Here is a 16,445-nt window from a genome sequence, read left to right on the forward strand (position 1 = left end):
CCTTGCAAATGTTAACCTATACGTGATGACGAGAGTACGTGCGAAGCGAATGTACTTGTATGTATATGTTACGAGCGCGACTACGTGATTTTACGCCGCTTTGAAGTTTCGCCGTTACGCCACTTCGCAGTTACGCCGTTTCGCCGTTACGCCGCTTCTCAGTTACGCTGCTTCACCGTTCTGTGTTGATGAGATTTTTTTTTTCCCCGCGTAACGAGCGAGATTGTCATCGCCGGAGTGTTCCCGCACGTTAGAGGAAGCATCGTTTTACACGAAAGCGCGGCGCATTGCGCGAGCACAAGTGTATGTATATCTGAACGTTTACAGTTATACGTACAATTTATATGCCCATTTTTTGTGCCCATTTTTTGTGCACATGTTCGCGCCCATTTTCGCGCCCATTTTTATGTATATTTACATGCACGAGCGAGCGGCTCTCTCCTCTCGCGCTGTGGACTCTCTCCCGCCTGAATGCCGCTGCACATGACGGAGAGGCAGAACGCGTTACTGCGCCGTGGGCGTCAAAAGGAGCAACTTAGTTTTTGTTGTCATTTGTGATATTATTTGTTTGCCGCCCCTTTTCCATTTTAACCTTTTTTCCCGCCGCTCATCCTCTGCCGTTCATCTCCTGCCGATCTTCCGACACATCCACCCGTTGCGAGTTTAGTCTACCTCCCCCCGAGTTTGTGCATCCACACATGTCCTCATATATTCGCACGTAAAATGCTTTTTGCGCGAAGAACCTTTCTGCTTTAATTTCCGTTTCGCCTAAGTAGGGGCGACAAGTGGCATGCCCACCGGCAGTGCGAGCACGTAGGAACGCGCGTAGGTCCACACGTAGGCTCACGCGTGGGCCCACACGTAGGCACACGTGCAGACACACCTGTAGACGCACCTGTAGACGCACCTGTAGACGCACGTGTGTGCCACTTGCAGATGCCCCTTTGCACGCACGCCCCTTTTGTTTTCCCCAGTTTGTTACGGCACCATCCGTAAGACAGACAAATCTGTTGCCACGAGAGGAGCTCTGCTTTTGTCTCACTTGTGCCGTGGCGGCGTTATGAACGCACTCCACTGAGGGATCCGTTTCTCCTGTCACTGTTGAGCTTACCCGTGTGACAACCCCTTGTGAGCTCATCCCCCCCCACACACACGCATGCATACACTAACCTTCCGCCTGACCTTCTATCTGATTTTCCTCGCCAACCATGTGTAAACCGCGGGAGTGGTAACAGCGCCTTCCCCCCACCCCACCCCCTTTTATTGTTTTTCATGATACACATTTTTCTGTGTGTACTTTGTTCCTCTCCGCCCAGCTTTCTACACACCTGCGTAGCGACGCTTGTACGGCCGTATGCACGCCTGCACAGACGTACAGGGCGAGCAAGCACGTGTGTGCAGCGCGGGGGGTAAGAAGGGGGACTCATCGGCCAAGTGACCCGAGTTCCCATTTGCCCCGTTCGCGCGTCTCCCCCGGGAGGAAAAAAGCATGCTCAACTGTAAACCTAAACACAGATATATATACTCCACTCTTTTATGTACACGGAGGCGTTCATGTGATCCCACGGACGTATACTCCAACTGGGCACACCTGCTTCTGCTACTCCTCGCGGCTGTCACCGTGGCTGGCCGCGCCTGCCCCTGCGACTAGCTCCGCGAGTTTGCCCGCACGGGGGGTTTACTCCGAGGGGGCGTCTACTCAAAGGGGCGTTCACTCTCAGGGGGAGTCTACTTTAAGGGGGCGTTCACTCTCAAGGGGCTTCTACTCTAAGGGGGCGTCTACTCTAAGGGGGCTTCTACTCTCACGGGCTGCTACCCCCACCGCACCCCTGCCGCTTCACCGCTTTACCGCCTCACCGCCTCACCGCTCCACCGCTCTGCCCCCGCCAAGATGGTGTTCTCGAAGATCGCGAAAACGCTGAAGGACCTGAAGCAGACGTCGCTGGATTCCTTTTCGAATTTGCTGTACGACTACGCCGGGTTTGTATACGAACGACCATGTAAAATCATCGCAGTCAGTCTAATAGGATGCCTTCTCCTAAGCATGGGATTCCTTTACAGAGAACATGAAAAGGATATATACAAACTCTACTCCATTTCGAATTCATACGCATGTGAAACGAATGAAACAATAAATGATTTTTTTTACAAAAGCCGAAAGGCCTTCATCCTGGTGGAGTCAAATTGCAACTTATTGCAACCACACATATTGAAAGAATTAAAGCAGTTCGAAGATGGGACGAAAGAAATTCAAGTAGATCTAACTGAGATTAATGAATGTAAAAAAGATACCGAGCAACCAGCTGTTCAAACAGACGCATCGAAGGAGGTATATCACATGCTTTTGAAAAATCAAGATGTAGATGCTAACTTAGATTGGAAACCAAATTTCAAAAGATTTAATTTCAATTTTGCGCTGAATAAGCTTATCGGATTGAAGAACAAATTAACAGAGTCTAAGAGTGATGATACAAAAAAAGGTAAAGCAAAGAAGGGGAATAAGAAGGAGAAAAATAAAGACAAAAAAAAGGGAAAGGAGTCAAAGGAGGGAACAGGAAAAAATAATCGTAGTGAAGATGCAGATGATGAGGAGGAGGATGACGATGATGATGATGATGAGGATGACGATGAGGAGGAGGATGATCATACGAAAGAAGGAGAAAATGAAACGAGTAAGAATAATCACAATGGAGAGGAAAATCAAGACTTTGAAGATAATAACTATGATGAGGATATCGATAGAGACTCACTCAACAACGGGGGAGGAAATAAAAGAGAGGGACTCCAAAACAAATTTAACAACATGGTGGTTAAGAGGATGAAATGGGTCACAAGAAAAATTACACATATGTTAAAGGGAAAGACAAACGGAAATACATCACAGGAGAGACAAATGCCAAAGGTGAAACTCTCCGATTTTAAAGAAGACGCTTTTTACCCACCGTATTATATCCCTCCTATGCTGTTGAAAGATGATAGGTGTTTACTCCAAAATGTATTTAAGGATAAAAACGTGAATGTAAATTTGAGAGATTCAAGTGATGCCTTGAAAAAGCAAATCACTTTCTCGTTAGAAGATATTTGCGAGAAAAAATATAACGATTGTAATTTGAGTTCCATTTTTCTCTACTATGAGAATGGGAATGCCAAATATGAAAATCCGATAAAAGTAGACAATCTGGACTTCTACGTCAATAGGAAGACCTTCAAAGAAATGATGCTAAAGGGTATTCTTGGGAATATGCAATACAAGGAGAGTCCATTCAGCTATACCATCACCTCGGCCAATGCTCTCATGACTGTGATCCCACTTAGGAACTCATACATGCATGAGCCATATGTATTAGCATACGAAAAAAAGCTTATCGATTATGTCCGTTTTTATAACATGGATGAAATTATACAAGATGAAGAAACCCATGATGGGAATGAACCTTACATAAAATTTCATGTCTTTACAGAGAGGAGCTTAGAAGACGAAGTAGATCGAATTTCCAAAATTGACAATTTGACTAGATTGCTTTTTATCATTGGGGTGTGTCTCATCTTTATGTATGCTCTGTTCAATAATGTCACGTCCGTTTTGTATAGAAGTAAACCTCTCTGTGCTGTTATGGGTATTTTATGTGGTTTCTTGGGTTACCTTGCTGGTTCAGGCTTTTTATTTTTCCTCGGGGTGAAATCCGTCCCTCCAGCAGAAACGGTGCCTTTCCTTGTCATCGGGGTTGGTGTAGATGACGTGTTTGTTATCCTAAATTCGTATTCTCTTCTTTTCATGATTAAAGATAATAAAAAGAGGATACAGCTTTGTCTAAAGGATAGTGCCTTGGCCATCACAGTTACTACGTTGACGAACATTATTGCCTTTCTGATTAGCTCCGTTTCTCCCTTCTACTCCATATGTAGTTTTTCTCTCTTCACCGCCAGCTCCCTCTTCTTTGGATACCTCATGGTGTTGACTCTCCTCCTGAGCTTCCTCTGCATTGAGGGAAAATTGGAAAATAAAAAGAGAAACATATTCTCCGGTACTGCTCTCCTCTTTTGCTCCTTCTTCCGGAGGGGCAAAAACAACAGGGGGAGAGGTGTTACTCCGAGTGGTTCCAGTGCTGCTTTGCCCAATGCATCCGCTGCTCAAAGTGGTACTAGTGCAGCTGCTCCTAGAGGGGACACCGCCACTTCCCACGGTCAGAATAATCTCTCTCTCGAAATGGCTCAAAATGAAGACGATTATAAGAAGACACCAGTTGAGTATGAAAGTATCTCCATTTATGAGTGGATCCATAATCTTTACCTTTTTGAAGAGTCCTTCAATAAGAAGAAAAAAAATGCTACCGTGTATTCATCAAATGAGATTAGCAGCAAAGGGTATAACAACGAAAATGGAATACAGCCTTGTGTTGCTCCACATGATGGACTCACCTTGGAAAATATCTGCTTGGACAAGAAAGATATGAAGAAACGGAAAGGTGGAACTGCCGTGGATGAGGCATTGGGGGAAAGCAGGAATGATCCAATGGCGCTTAACTACTACTCCGCAACAGGAGTGGTAGGAGTCACCCCCATAGTAGAGGATGAGGAACAACCATCATCTTCATCCCCCCCAATGAGACCAGACGTTCTCGAAGTAGAAGGAGGAGAAAAAAAAATAACCATTGTGAATGATATATTTGCAGGTCCAAGTACCACTCCAAATGGTAACGACTTGGATGATAACGGTGTGGATAGTGGCGTTATAGGAGGTGGGACCACCGGACGTATGGGGTTCCCTCGAGAAAGGAAGAACCTACTGCAGGAGCGCGACAAAGGTCTCATGCGTGTCGATCACGGGGAGCACCTCCACTATAACAACTCGACAGAGATGGCAACGAAAGATACGCTACTCTTGAGTAACCTGCACGATACAGACAAGAAAAATATTTACCTATTGAGCTCCCACGATAATGCTCTGTTTTACAAGTATATCTACGAAGAGCCAAAAGGAAATATAGGAAAATATTTTCGATCTTTGGTGAAAAATTATTACGTCCCTTTCCTCTCCTCCTCTGTCGGGAAATCCATCGTGTATGTCGTTTTTACTTGCATCCTCATGCTCTCCATTTATGGTTGCACATTGATGAAGAAGGGAATTAAGTATGATAAGGCTTTCCCTGTAGATTCCTACGTAAGGCTTTTCTCCGAAGCGAAAACGAAGTACTTCCCTCACTATGGAGATATGATAGAGGTGTACTACTTTGACAAGGATTTTATTAAGAAGTACAGGAAGCTGAACAATGAGGTGGATGTGGTATCCTCATCTCTTCTCTACTCAGATAGGACAGATCGAGAAATGATGAAAAATCCAAAACTGAACAAGCATATCCATTGGGAGATGAAAGATCTGCAAGATGAATTGCTTGAAATGCATGACCAATTAGAAGAACAAGATTTCGTATCAGGGGTAGCTAATGGATTTACTCTCTTCCTCAACAGTAATGGAAAAAAATTAAAAAAGGAAACCCCAGACGAATTTTATGATACGTTTGTTGATTGGATTAAGTATGACTTTATGGGGAACCTCTTTAAAAACGATTTCATTTTCTTAAATAAAAAGCTAGTCGCTTGGAGGTACTTTTATTTCCAGAACAATGTAGATGATTCTGAAATATCATCGAGGTGGTTAAAGACTTGCAAGAAAATTAACAAGCTGGAGGATCATAATGTACAGATGCAGTGCTTCCACATCAGCTCCATTTTCAACGAGACGGATGAAGCCATCATCGAGGTTACTCTTATCAACCTTGGCATCACTATCATTACCATCCTCATCGTCACAGCTTACATCATCAAGGGGTTCAACTCCTGCCTCATTATTGCTCTCATTATTTTCCTCATCGACCTCTGCATCTTTGGCTTCATGTGTCTCTGCGGCATCACCGTCAACATCATTTCGATGGTCATCCTGGTCCTCTCCGTCGGTTAGTTCAGATGGGGGCGCTTTGCGGTGGATGGCGGCGAGTGGGCCATCACACGTCTGCCCCCTCCCCATCGCACCTCTCCACATCGCACCCCTCCACATCACACCCCTCCACATCGCACCCCTCCACATCGCACATCTGCCTCCCCCCCCATCGCACTTCTCACCCCCCTGCAGGCTTCTCCATCGACCACACCTCCCACATCGTCCAGGCCTTCACCCACAGCATGGGAAGAACACGGGACGAGAAGTAAGTTCCCGGGGGACCCACCGCGCCGTGCATATGCATATATATATACATAAATATATGTGTACAGAGAGCGAACGCCGCGACAAACGCCGCGCCCCCACGGTGCACCGCTTTACACCGCACCGCTCCATGCCCCTATGTGTGCCACCACCACCCCCTGCAGGATGAAGGAAAGTCTGCACCTCATGATAGGGCCCGTCCTGCACAGTGGACTCTCCACCTGGTTTGTGATAAGTACCCTGTTTTTTTCGAACAAGGATTTCACCGTCATTTTCTTCCAAACGCTGACTCTGGTAAGGCGCACCGGGGGGCTTACATTTGTCCGTAGTCGCGACTGAGCGGTCACATCTGCGTGTCGCACGGATGGTGTCACAAGGACCGCGTCGCACACCGCCCACAGCACATGGCCTCCTCACATGGTCGCCCCACATGACCGCCCCACATGGCAATCACTTCTCCCTCTCCCCCCCGCAGGTCCTCTTTTTTTCCGTGGCCTTCTCCTCCATGTTTTTGCCAGTACTGCTCTCGAGCTTTGGCCCGTTGTAACCCTTTTGAGTTAGAAAAAAAAAAAAGGCATATGGGCACGTCACCGTTTGTGGGGCTTCCCCCAGGACGACTGTCCTTTCATCCGTTACTTCCGCTACTTCACTTGTTTACCTCCGCTACTTTACTTGTTTACCTCCGCCGCTTCACCTGTTTACCTCCGCCGCTTCACCTGTTTACCTCCGCCGCTTCACCTGTTTACCTCCGCCGCTTCACCTGGTTACTTCCGCCACTTCACCTGTTTACCTCCGCTGCCCGTTCATGTGAAGAATTAATGAATCCCCCCATGTTAGTTTTTATTTTCCTTTTTTAATTCAAATTTTGAAAGCTGCCCGAGTTTCTTGCCGCGTGTGTGTGCGCGCGAGTCGAGCAGTTCCCACCGATTTAGCCGTCACCGCGCACCACCCCTGTATGTACTGCCCACACTTATGCGCTTCTGCACATGTGTGTGGATTTATGTGTCCGCCGCGTCCCTCCTGATCACGTTCGCGTTCGCGTTCGCCTTCTCCCACTCCTCTTTCGCGTTCGCCTTCTCCCACTCCTCTTTCGCGTTCTCTTTCTCCCTCTCCTCTTTCGCTTTTTCTCCTTCTCTTTTTTTTTTGCAATTCCGTTTGGTATGTGCTTGCCCACACAGGTTCGCACATACGTGTGTCTACACATGTGGGTGCTTCCCCACAGACGTAGGTGCATAAGTGTGCCTCCCCCTCCTCCTTACCTTACCTCCATCAATCGCATGTATTACGCTTTTCTACATGCGTGCTACCAAAAGAGGTTGACAAAACTTTTTAATTTATTTTATTTTTTTTTTTTAAAGTTATTTTTATTTAGTGTTTTTATAATAGTATTATTTTAAAAACATGCCTTTTTTAAATTTTGGAGAAAAGGAAAAAAAAAAAAAAAAAAAAAAAAAAAGAACATACACAATGCACATGCACATTTCATGGTTTTTTTTTTTTCCTCTTTAATGGATAAGCAGTTGTTAGAGAGGCTGCTCATGTTGGGAGCATCTCCCTGCAACGCACATGTGGAGTGATTTTCCGTTACGCGGGGTGCACTTTTTTGGTGTAGCGGGGGAGAGCGACTAAGTTTGGCTGACACCACGAAGGCACGAAGCCACGACGGCACGACGCCGCTGAAACCACTGACGCCGCGACTCCGCTGACACCGCTGACACCACTGACACCACTTCTTCCTCCGAAGCGCGTCAGACGTACGCAGCGTGCTCGTCCTCCCAGATAAAAATTTTGGGGTCCCTTTTGCAGAAGGCCCGAACGGCCATGGCCAGGTTATCCGTATCTTCCATCATCCGTCCCCGGCAGCCAAACTTCAAATGCTTAGGTATCTTTTCCTCCTCAGAGTATAACACCTTCTTCACATCACCAACGGTTAGTCCGTCATCGAGATAAAGCTTCGTTCCATTTTTCCATTTCTTCGTTGTCAGTTTATTGTAGTTGTGAAAAAATTTGGCATAAAGATAGTCCATAAGACTGGCGCTGTCACTCCAGTTGCCACTCCAGCTGTCCACCCCGTCAGTCTTGGATCCCTCCTCACTCATCGCATTTGGGTATAGCTTCTCCTCATTTATGTAGATGTAGTAACCCAACTTCGTGTCCGCCCTGTACCGAGTGGACCATATCACTCCGGGGAACAGAAAAAGCATGACATACTTGATGTGGCTCTGAGCGTAGTAAAAGGAGTGGTAAATCTTCTTTAGCCGGAAATTCACATCCCGGAAGAGGCTGTTCCATATGTACCTCCTGTACATGTCGGTCTTCGCGTGGGTCGTACTTGCCGGGGCGCAGTTCCCCCTCGGAAGTGCCAAAGGGGGGAAGTGAAAAAGTGCTGACGTGCAGGAAAAGCCGCTAACGGGAAAGCTCAAGGGGCGTTTTCTTCTCACGTCTCATGTGAATCACCAAATGAACTACACGAGCTCGCTTAAGTAGCCACTTCTTCCTCCTTTTGATGGGCCTTCGGGGCCGCTACTAAGTGGGGGAGTCCCTGCTGCTGCGCAACGGAATAGGTAACTCGAGAGGGGCCATTCGCTGCCGCTCCAGTTTGTCGCGCGCCAACCGATTGGGGGGGGGCCTTTGCCTTTCTATTTTTAGCTTTCCGCTCTGTGCCTTCCTATTTGTGCTTTTCGATTTCTATTTTTTGCTTCCCGCTCTGTGCCTTCCTATTTGTGTGTTTTTTTTTTCTTTTTGCTGACGATGCCCTTCGCGAGTCGTTTTGCATAACCCAGAAGGAGTGCCAGTTTCACGGGCATACCGCAGGCCGTCGCTTCATCATATGCACGCTCTTTTTAAGATCTTTCACCGATACTCGGTATAATGCAGAGGTGCCAATGGGGGGAAAGCCAAACGGGGAAGTGAAACCAACGTATGTTAAGGAGGCACTCTTTGCGGTGCTTCAACCGTTGTGTGAAGCGGCACTTGGAGTATTACCCCTGCCAGTGGAGGGAAGCATCGAAGTTCGAGGGAAAAAAAAAAAAAAAGCATACATACATGCGTACATAACACATATGCACATTTCATGTTTTTTTTTTTTTTTTTTTTTGCCTCCCCTTGTGCGTCATCCTCACCTGTGCTGAGTGCAAAGAGAGGGAGGCGACTACTCCCTACCTGACTGCGGCGTGTTCACCTTTGAATGGATGTCGCTTCAAAAAAAGGGGAGACACAAACATGCAAAGTGGCACGCGTAATCTCCTCCCCTTTCGGTACAAAAAGATTCAGTTGAGCAGCCCCCACGAGGAGGCAACCCAGCTGTACAAGAAAAGGCCCCCATGTGTGTGCAGTTTGCTTCACTCGTGTGCAGTTTGCTTCACTCGTGTGCAGTTTGCTTCACTCGTGTGCAGTTTGTTTCACTTTTGTGCAGCTTGCTCCATCTGATGTTGTAAGGAGAGTACAACACGTTTGTGTGAGTGCGATCAAGCGGGAAAAACGGCCCATTTGCCAAAAAAAAAAAAAAAAGGTAAACACGTTTAAAGAGCAAACAGGGCACACCTTATAGGGGCAAATAAAATCACGTCAGGAAGGGGGAGTCATCCCATTTTGCGTTTTTTATTTTATATATACATATATGTATATTTAATTGCATTCAAGGGGGGGTTATTACAACGAAAGGAAAAGCACGAACCGTCCACTGTTTCAGTGAACGGGGAGAAAGAAGGTCTCCTCTTTCCACGTCGGCTACGTCGTATCATGCGGCCAACAGGGGAGGAGGTTGCCACGAGTGGGAGAGCAGCTCAACCGGGAAAGGCCCCCCCCACTTGGTATGAACACCACATGGTACGGACACCACTCAAACGAGGAAAAACTCAGACACCAGGAGGAGATGATCTGAGGGGATCTTCCCATTGGGGAGTACTTCACCTTTTCTGTTTCATGGGGGGGAGGAGAAAATGGTTCAATGAGATGACCGTGCGGATGCGGACGGTACAGTGAGGTAACCGCGCAAATGCGGATGGCACACTATCCAGCGAGAGGGGGAAAGTCCACAAGGTGAACTGCTAAAAATATGCAAAGATATACAAATGAGCAGTGTGTCCTCACCCCAGGTCTCCAGGAACAGTCTCGGCCGACAGGGGGATAAGCCCTTTAAAAAAAATAAAATCTATACACCCTGAGAACGTGTCCGTTTTGTTCGTGAATGCGGGTTCGGCTCCATTAACCTGTCGGATAAAAAAACGGAAGGAATGTCACCACGATGGTTGGAAATGAATTAACATTTTTTGTTCTTTTCTAACGTGGTTACTACTTCTTAGGGGGTTACCTCCTTAAAGGTACTTTGGAACGGATCTACGCGGAGGTCTGGGTACTTTAGGAAGGCTTCGTCTTTCCGAAGTTGCGCCTGCGGGGTGTGTGTGTGTGTAGGGGGGAGAAGGTTCCATGGAAAATAATGACTGCATGTGGGTAGCACACGGGGAGCATGTGAATATATCACCGGTATGATGCCCATGTGGGGTTGCTACGTCCGGGGGGGCTTTACCGGATGGTGGGGGTGCTTCTTGGACAGTCTTCCCGTGGTTATAAGCCTGCAGTTTTGGGGGGGGGAGGTGCGAATTGGTTATGCCGTCATCCCGGGTTGCCATTAGGATTTTATTTCATTTTATTATATTATATTTTGTTATATTTTTTTTTTTTTGGGTGTGGGTCCATTACTCGTACACTCCGCTGAGTTGGCCGTCCTCGGGGGGTCCTTGGCTATTCTGAGGAGAGGTTTGCACAGGGCAGTTTTATGAGCGGAGTTTGCACAGAGCAGTTTGCATAGCGCAGTTTGCTTAGCACAGATTGCATAACTCAGATTGCAGAGCCCCCTTTGCACCTCGCGGGGACGCGGGGGAGAACAACGCAACGCCTACCAAACGGGGAGTGGAGTTGAAATCCCCCACCAGCAGCAGAGGGACAAAGGGAAAACACTCCAAAGAGGAATGCACAAACTGGAACAGCTCCTTAACAATGAGGAACGTGTGGAACAACTTCACGTCGGGATATGCTGGGTTCCAATGAATGTGACAGTTACAAACGGCTAAAAAAATTTTTGTCTTTTCCAGGAGGTGTGTGTATGTGGGGTTGGAAAAAAAAGGTGAGAGTGGGATGCACACACAAGGGGTGGAGAAAGAAAAAGAAAAAAAAAACTACTCCATGTCTACATTTGGTTCACTCCTACTTGGGGAAGCTCCAGGAGAAGCATCGTGGCCATACTGTTCCTCATTCTGAGCTCCTTAATGAATGCGTCTTCGATCTGGTGACGGCAAAATAAAAGGAAGGATGGATGGAAGGAAGGGCGGAAGGATGGAAGGATGGAAGGGCGGAAGGATGGAAGGAAGCAGTTTCTCTGTTCTTTTGGCCACTACGAACCATACGTTTTCTCCTCCTTTTTTTTTTCTTCCCCATCGTGCACACTTACGTCACTTCCCCCATGGTGAGAGTAGTAACCCATCAGATGGGTGGACACCGCCTCGCTCAGGTTAAAATGCTTTTTCGCAACAAGGTTGAATTTTTTGCTAATGGGAGAAGCAAGAAGGAGAGAAAAATGGACAGACGCGACGGCTCCTTCAGAAGGTACGCTTCAATCAGCGTTGCTGAATTTAGCCGAGAGCTTCTACTAGCACACTACTTCTATCGCGCTTCTACTCACACACTTCTTCTAGCGCGCTTCTACTAGCACACTACTTCTAGCGCACTTCTACTCGCACACTTCTCCCCCCTCGAGGGAACATTACTCGAATAAGACGCAGCAGTTGTTGCTGTTGGGTATGAGGGTACTTTGCGGGGGTGCCACCAACGTCAAGTTGTGACGGGTACACTGTTTTTGCAGACTTGAGACCATCACTGGGGATACCTCCTTGGGGGGAAAGCAATTGCAGAGGGGGGTACATATACGATTCATTTGGGATAGGATCTCCATGGGGGGGCGGCTCATGTAGTGGAGCGGCTCATGTGTTGGAGCGGCTCATGTGGTGGAGCGGCCCATGTGGTGGAGCGGCCCATGTGGTGGAGCAGCCCATGTGGTGGAGCGGCTCATGTGGTGGAGCGGCCCATGTGGTGGAGCAGCCCATGTGGTGGAGCGGCCCATGTGGTGGAGCAGCCCATGTGGTGGAGCAGCCCATGTGGTGGAGCGGCCCATCGGGGGGCTTTCCCCACCTGTAGGCACATGACGTCGAAGCGGGTGCACGAAAACCTTTCGCTCAGAAACCTCAGTCGGGAACCACTCGTAAAACGCGAGGGAGTTATACTCTCTGTCGCTTCGCGAACGGAGTGCCAAACGTCATTATACATGTTCCACGAGCCGACTCTTATTTTAACCCCCATTTTGAGCAGTTAGCAGTTGGGCCTTGACACAGGGGACAGAGGCACTCCAGCAGGTGTATACCCCGCATTGTTATCCTTCAACGAGGTTTTATTGTTGGTGGGGGGTGGGAGTGTGTCGCATGAACAACAGATGGAGGGACGCAAAAAATTGTGGCAGCGGGTTGCCCACGTGTTAACATCACAGCGGGGTTCTCATATCGTTTTTTTTTTTTTTTTTTTATTTTTTATTTTTTCTGCCTCCCTGTAGTGTAGAGAAACCATTGGGGGGCGCTCCACAGCGTAGAACTAACAGCACTTAACCCCTCCACAGCGAAGCCCTAACACCACTTAACATCGGCGAGCTGCTCAACTTCGCCAGGGAGCTTCCCCCCTCCCCATGGGCGCCCATCCGACGCGCCTGCTCCGGCCTGTGCTGCATCGCGCCGCGGCTCGGCCAGCCCGCGCCCACACAAGAAGCTTCTCCCAAACTGCTAGCAGAGCAGAAAAAAGAAACTCCCCCCCCCAGAACGGTCGTATGAACGGAAATAAACAGGAACAACGCTACTCCCCCCCCCCGAACAGTCATACCAGCGGAAATAAACAGGAACAACGCTACTCTCCCCTCCCGAACAGCCATACCAGCGGAAATAAACAGGAACAAAGCTACTCCCCCCTCCGCTGGAGAAAAAACAGAAAAAGCAAAAGCAACACCTACCGTGCATCCATGTTCCATGAAGAAATAACAGACAAAAAAAATGTGAACGATAATGAACAGATACTAAGAATAATCCACAGAAGCTCAATCACCCAGTTTAGTGTAGAGGACTGCACTCTCTTCCTCAACTATATCATTCGAAATAAAAAGAACAAAAACACACACGACCAGGGGAAGAACGTATGTAGGTTGAAGCTCACATCATCCTTGTACAAAGAGGCTATCACCAAGGTTATAAGATCTGTGCTTACCCATGAGCAAAAATATTTTTGCTTTTTTTTCCAAAAATTTGTTGAGTTAAGGGATTTAAATGCGATAGAGAGGATGCTCATGCACATGCACACGAATCAGTTGTTCCGGTCCTTCACCTTCTACAGCTTGACCGAAATTTTTTATAACCTAGCTATCCTCAATTTTGAAAGGGAGAGGAGCGAAGAGGTGTTGAAGACCGTCCTCGATTATCTCCTCTCCATAGTCATCCGCACAAATGGGCACTTAAGACATCTAGAGAAAAAGCTTATTAACCATGCCACTGTGCAGGGCGCAGGTGGTAAGGCTGTGTATATAGAGAGCTTTGCCAAGAGGGGCCGTCATCACGAAGGGATTTTTTATCCCGGGGAGATGAAAGCAAAGAGGAAAAAAACAACTAGCTTAGCGGTGAGCAATGGAGATGGTCAGTACAGCAACCAGTTCGACGTGAATTCCCTCTCCAATGTCATGCTGTACAAGCTAATCTACGGATTGGCGAAAATAAATCGCAAGAAAGAACTCGTGAAAGAATTCCTCGTCTTGCTCATCCCATATGTACGATTCAAACTTCAGAGTATGGATTATGTATTCTCCAACGAGAGACCTGACATCATCGTCAAAGTTTTGTGGTCCTATGCATTCCTACAAGTGAGACACGTTAATCTCTTTCTGGATATCTCCCTTTGCATTCAAGTCTCCATAAACCAACTCAAGCTGGATCAGCTCAAAATTGTTAAAAATATTTTCCTAAATTTTTTTATTTATGATGAGTTGCTATTAGATACATTGGAGGAGCGCATCGATTACATGGAGGAGAAATGGCCAGGTCCCCTTTCGCAACCGAGGAAGAAGCCATTTAAGAAGAAAAAAAGGCGAGTGACACTCACGGACCAAGTCAAGCTGAAGGTGGAGCGGTGAGGGCCCAGGGGTGGGGCGCGGACCGAGAAAACCGAGCAAACGTTACAGAAGCTGCTTTCCCATCGTCGTGCGCAGTGTCCCTAGAACAGGTTCGTTTTCTTCATGATGCGCATGAATTCCTCCTCGTTAATTTCTCCATCTCCGTCTCGGTCAGCTTCATCGATCATCTGTCGTTCGACCCAGGAAGGGGAAAAAAAAAAAAGGGGGAGGGGGCACAAAATAAGTTATTATGTGTACGACACAGGTGAACCAAATCGAGTCACACTCTTCTTAATCGCACAAGAAGTAACGTCTCTACAGTTATCGAAGTTTCGCACCTCCTGGATTTCCTCATCAGTTATGTTTTCTCCGAGTTCCTTCGCCACTCGCTTCAAATTCTGGGATGTGCAAAAAGGGGGGGGTATAGCCAAATGACGTGGCAAAAAAAAAAAAAAAAAAATTGCAGTATAGCCAAATGAAGTGACAAAATGGCTAGCTGAGCTAAACGGGAAGAGGATGTCCCAATAGCGTGAAAGAAGGGACCACTCCGGAAGGTCACACACCTTGAAGGATATCTTTCCAGTTTCGTCGTCGTCGAAGAGGCGGAAGGCTTTGAGTATTTCCTCCTTGGGGTCTCGCTCACTCTGGGGTGATAGCAGTTTAGGGGGGTGGAGGGTGTGTGCAGGGGGGGTCAAATGGGTCTAGCGACAGCCCCAACAGGGAGGAATACACACACGGGAGCTTTGGAGCGCTCCGTGTTGCCCCTCAGCAATGCCGCTCATCAATGCCCCTCAGCAATGCTGCTCATCAATGCCGCTCTGCAATGCCGCTCTGCAATGCCGCTCTTTTGCGACCCTCCGTGCGAACCATCTTAATCGTCATGATGTCCAGGAAGTCATTGAAGTCGATGGTGCCCGACCCGTCTTGGTCAACGTCGGAGATTATTTTTCGAATCTGCAGGGGGGAAGTGGTGGGGCGCCGTTTTTAAGGCGGCGTCTGCATGCGGAGCTGTCCCCCCACGTGAGTGCCCCAACGTCAGTACACCTACATCAGTGCACCAACGTCAGTGCACCTACGTATGCGTGCGAGTTGATTGACTATCTGATATCGCTGTTTGTGTCTTATTTTTTTTTGTCGCATTTTTCTAATTTTCGCATTTTTCTAATTTTCCCATTTTCTCATTTTCCCATTTTCCCATTTTCGCATTACGTCCTCCTTTTTGGGTTCGAAGCCCAGGGCCCGCATGGCAACCTTCAGCTCCTTCGCGTCGATTCTTCCTGCGGGGAGTGGAAAAACGCGGGGACGTGCAAATAAGCGTGCGCCACTGTGTAGCGGCCACCTGGGGGAAGAAACAAATGCTGGTCGTTTAGTCCAGAGACGACTCGCTCTCGTACCCGTGCCATTGGTGTCGAATAAATCAAATGCTTCCTTTATTTCCAGCTTCTGCTCCTCGTTGAGTTCGTTCCTTTTGCTTCTCGCGTTGCTGCTTCGAATCATGTTGGGGGTTTTCCTGTTCATTTTAGCTTCACTGCGCGTACAGGGGAGGGGGAGCGCCGAGCAGGGTGAATGGCCACACCATGTATCGCTATACCTGGGCACACCATGTATCGCTATACCTAGGCACACCACGTACCGCCACGCTGGGCCACACCCTGTAGCGCTACACATAATGCGCCCTCCGACTTACGAGGGGTATTCTCCAAATGGGTAGACGGCGGGCAATCCTTTTCGTTCCTTCTTCGCAGCGCCTCCCCTTAGAGGAGTGACAAAAAAGGCGGCGTGACCAACTGGGAAGCAACCGAGTAGCGAACACTCCCGTTGTCCCCTCAAACGGAGCTTCGCCAAAAGTGTGCACTCAGATGTGTCAAATTTTTCCGCGTCACCAATGTGCGCAGCGTAAATGGGGAAATCCAAACGGATGCTCTTCCCTTATCGTGAAAAAATGCGGATGATCATAATATGGGAGAGATTGGTCAGACGTCTTCATGTCAGATTGAAAAAAATTCCACGAAGGGGACTCAACAGAGCAGTTATTACGCAAAAGATTAT

General features: G+C 47.8%; 5 protein-coding genes across 5 annotated transcripts; 2 read left to right on the forward strand and 3 right to left on the reverse strand.

Annotated features, from left to right (window-relative positions):
• Positions 1-1,891: 1,891 nt before the first annotated feature.
• Positions 1,892-7,599, forward strand: PCYB_021660 (patched family protein; the record flags this gene model as incomplete). The annotated part of the gene is made up of 5 exons (XM_004220516.1): positions 1,892-5,954; positions 6,131-6,203; positions 6,367-6,496; positions 6,678-6,719; positions 7,561-7,599. 5 exons carry the CDS (start codon positions 1,892-1,894, stop codon positions 7,597-7,599), a joined length of 4,347 nt encoding a protein of 1,448 aa, XP_004220564.1.
• A 351-nt stretch (positions 7,600-7,950) lies between these two features.
• On the reverse strand, positions 7,951-8,511 carry PCYB_021670 (hypothetical protein; the record flags this gene model as incomplete). The annotated part of the gene is made up of 1 exon (XM_004220517.1): positions 7,951-8,511. One exon carries the CDS (start codon positions 8,509-8,511, stop codon positions 7,951-7,953), a length of 561 nt encoding a protein of 186 aa, XP_004220565.1.
• Positions 8,512-11,103: 2,592 nt separating this feature from the next.
• Positions 11,104-12,556, reverse strand: PCYB_021680 (endonuclease; the record flags this gene model as incomplete). Its single annotated transcript, XM_004220518.1, has 5 exons — positions 11,104-11,286; positions 11,412-11,486; positions 11,652-11,748; positions 11,968-12,086; positions 12,389-12,556. Coding segments are annotated over 5 exons (642 nt in total), but the record flags the coding sequence as incomplete, so codon positions are not given.
• Positions 12,557-13,117: 561 nt separating this feature from the next.
• On the forward strand, positions 13,118-14,417 carry PCYB_021690 (hypothetical protein; the record flags this gene model as incomplete). Its single annotated transcript, XM_004220519.1, has 1 exon — positions 13,118-14,417. A coding segment is annotated over one exon (1,299 nt), but the record flags the coding sequence as incomplete, so codon positions are not given.
• Positions 14,278-15,914, reverse strand: PCYB_021700 (centrin; the record flags this gene model as incomplete). The annotated part of the gene is made up of 6 exons (XM_004220520.1): positions 14,278-14,584; positions 14,735-14,794; positions 14,960-15,040; positions 15,264-15,350; positions 15,606-15,673; positions 15,791-15,914. 6 exons carry the CDS (start codon positions 15,912-15,914, stop codon positions 14,498-14,500), a joined length of 507 nt encoding a protein of 168 aa, XP_004220568.1. The 3' UTR covers positions 14,278-14,497.
• Between the last annotated feature and the right edge of the window lie 531 nt (positions 15,915-16,445).

The sequence above is a fragment of the Plasmodium cynomolgi genome, chromosome 2, assembly GCF_000321355.1.
Source record: "Plasmodium cynomolgi strain B DNA, chromosome 2, whole genome shotgun sequence".
NCBI lineage: Eukaryota > Apicomplexa > Aconoidasida > Haemosporida > Plasmodiidae > Plasmodium > Plasmodium cynomolgi.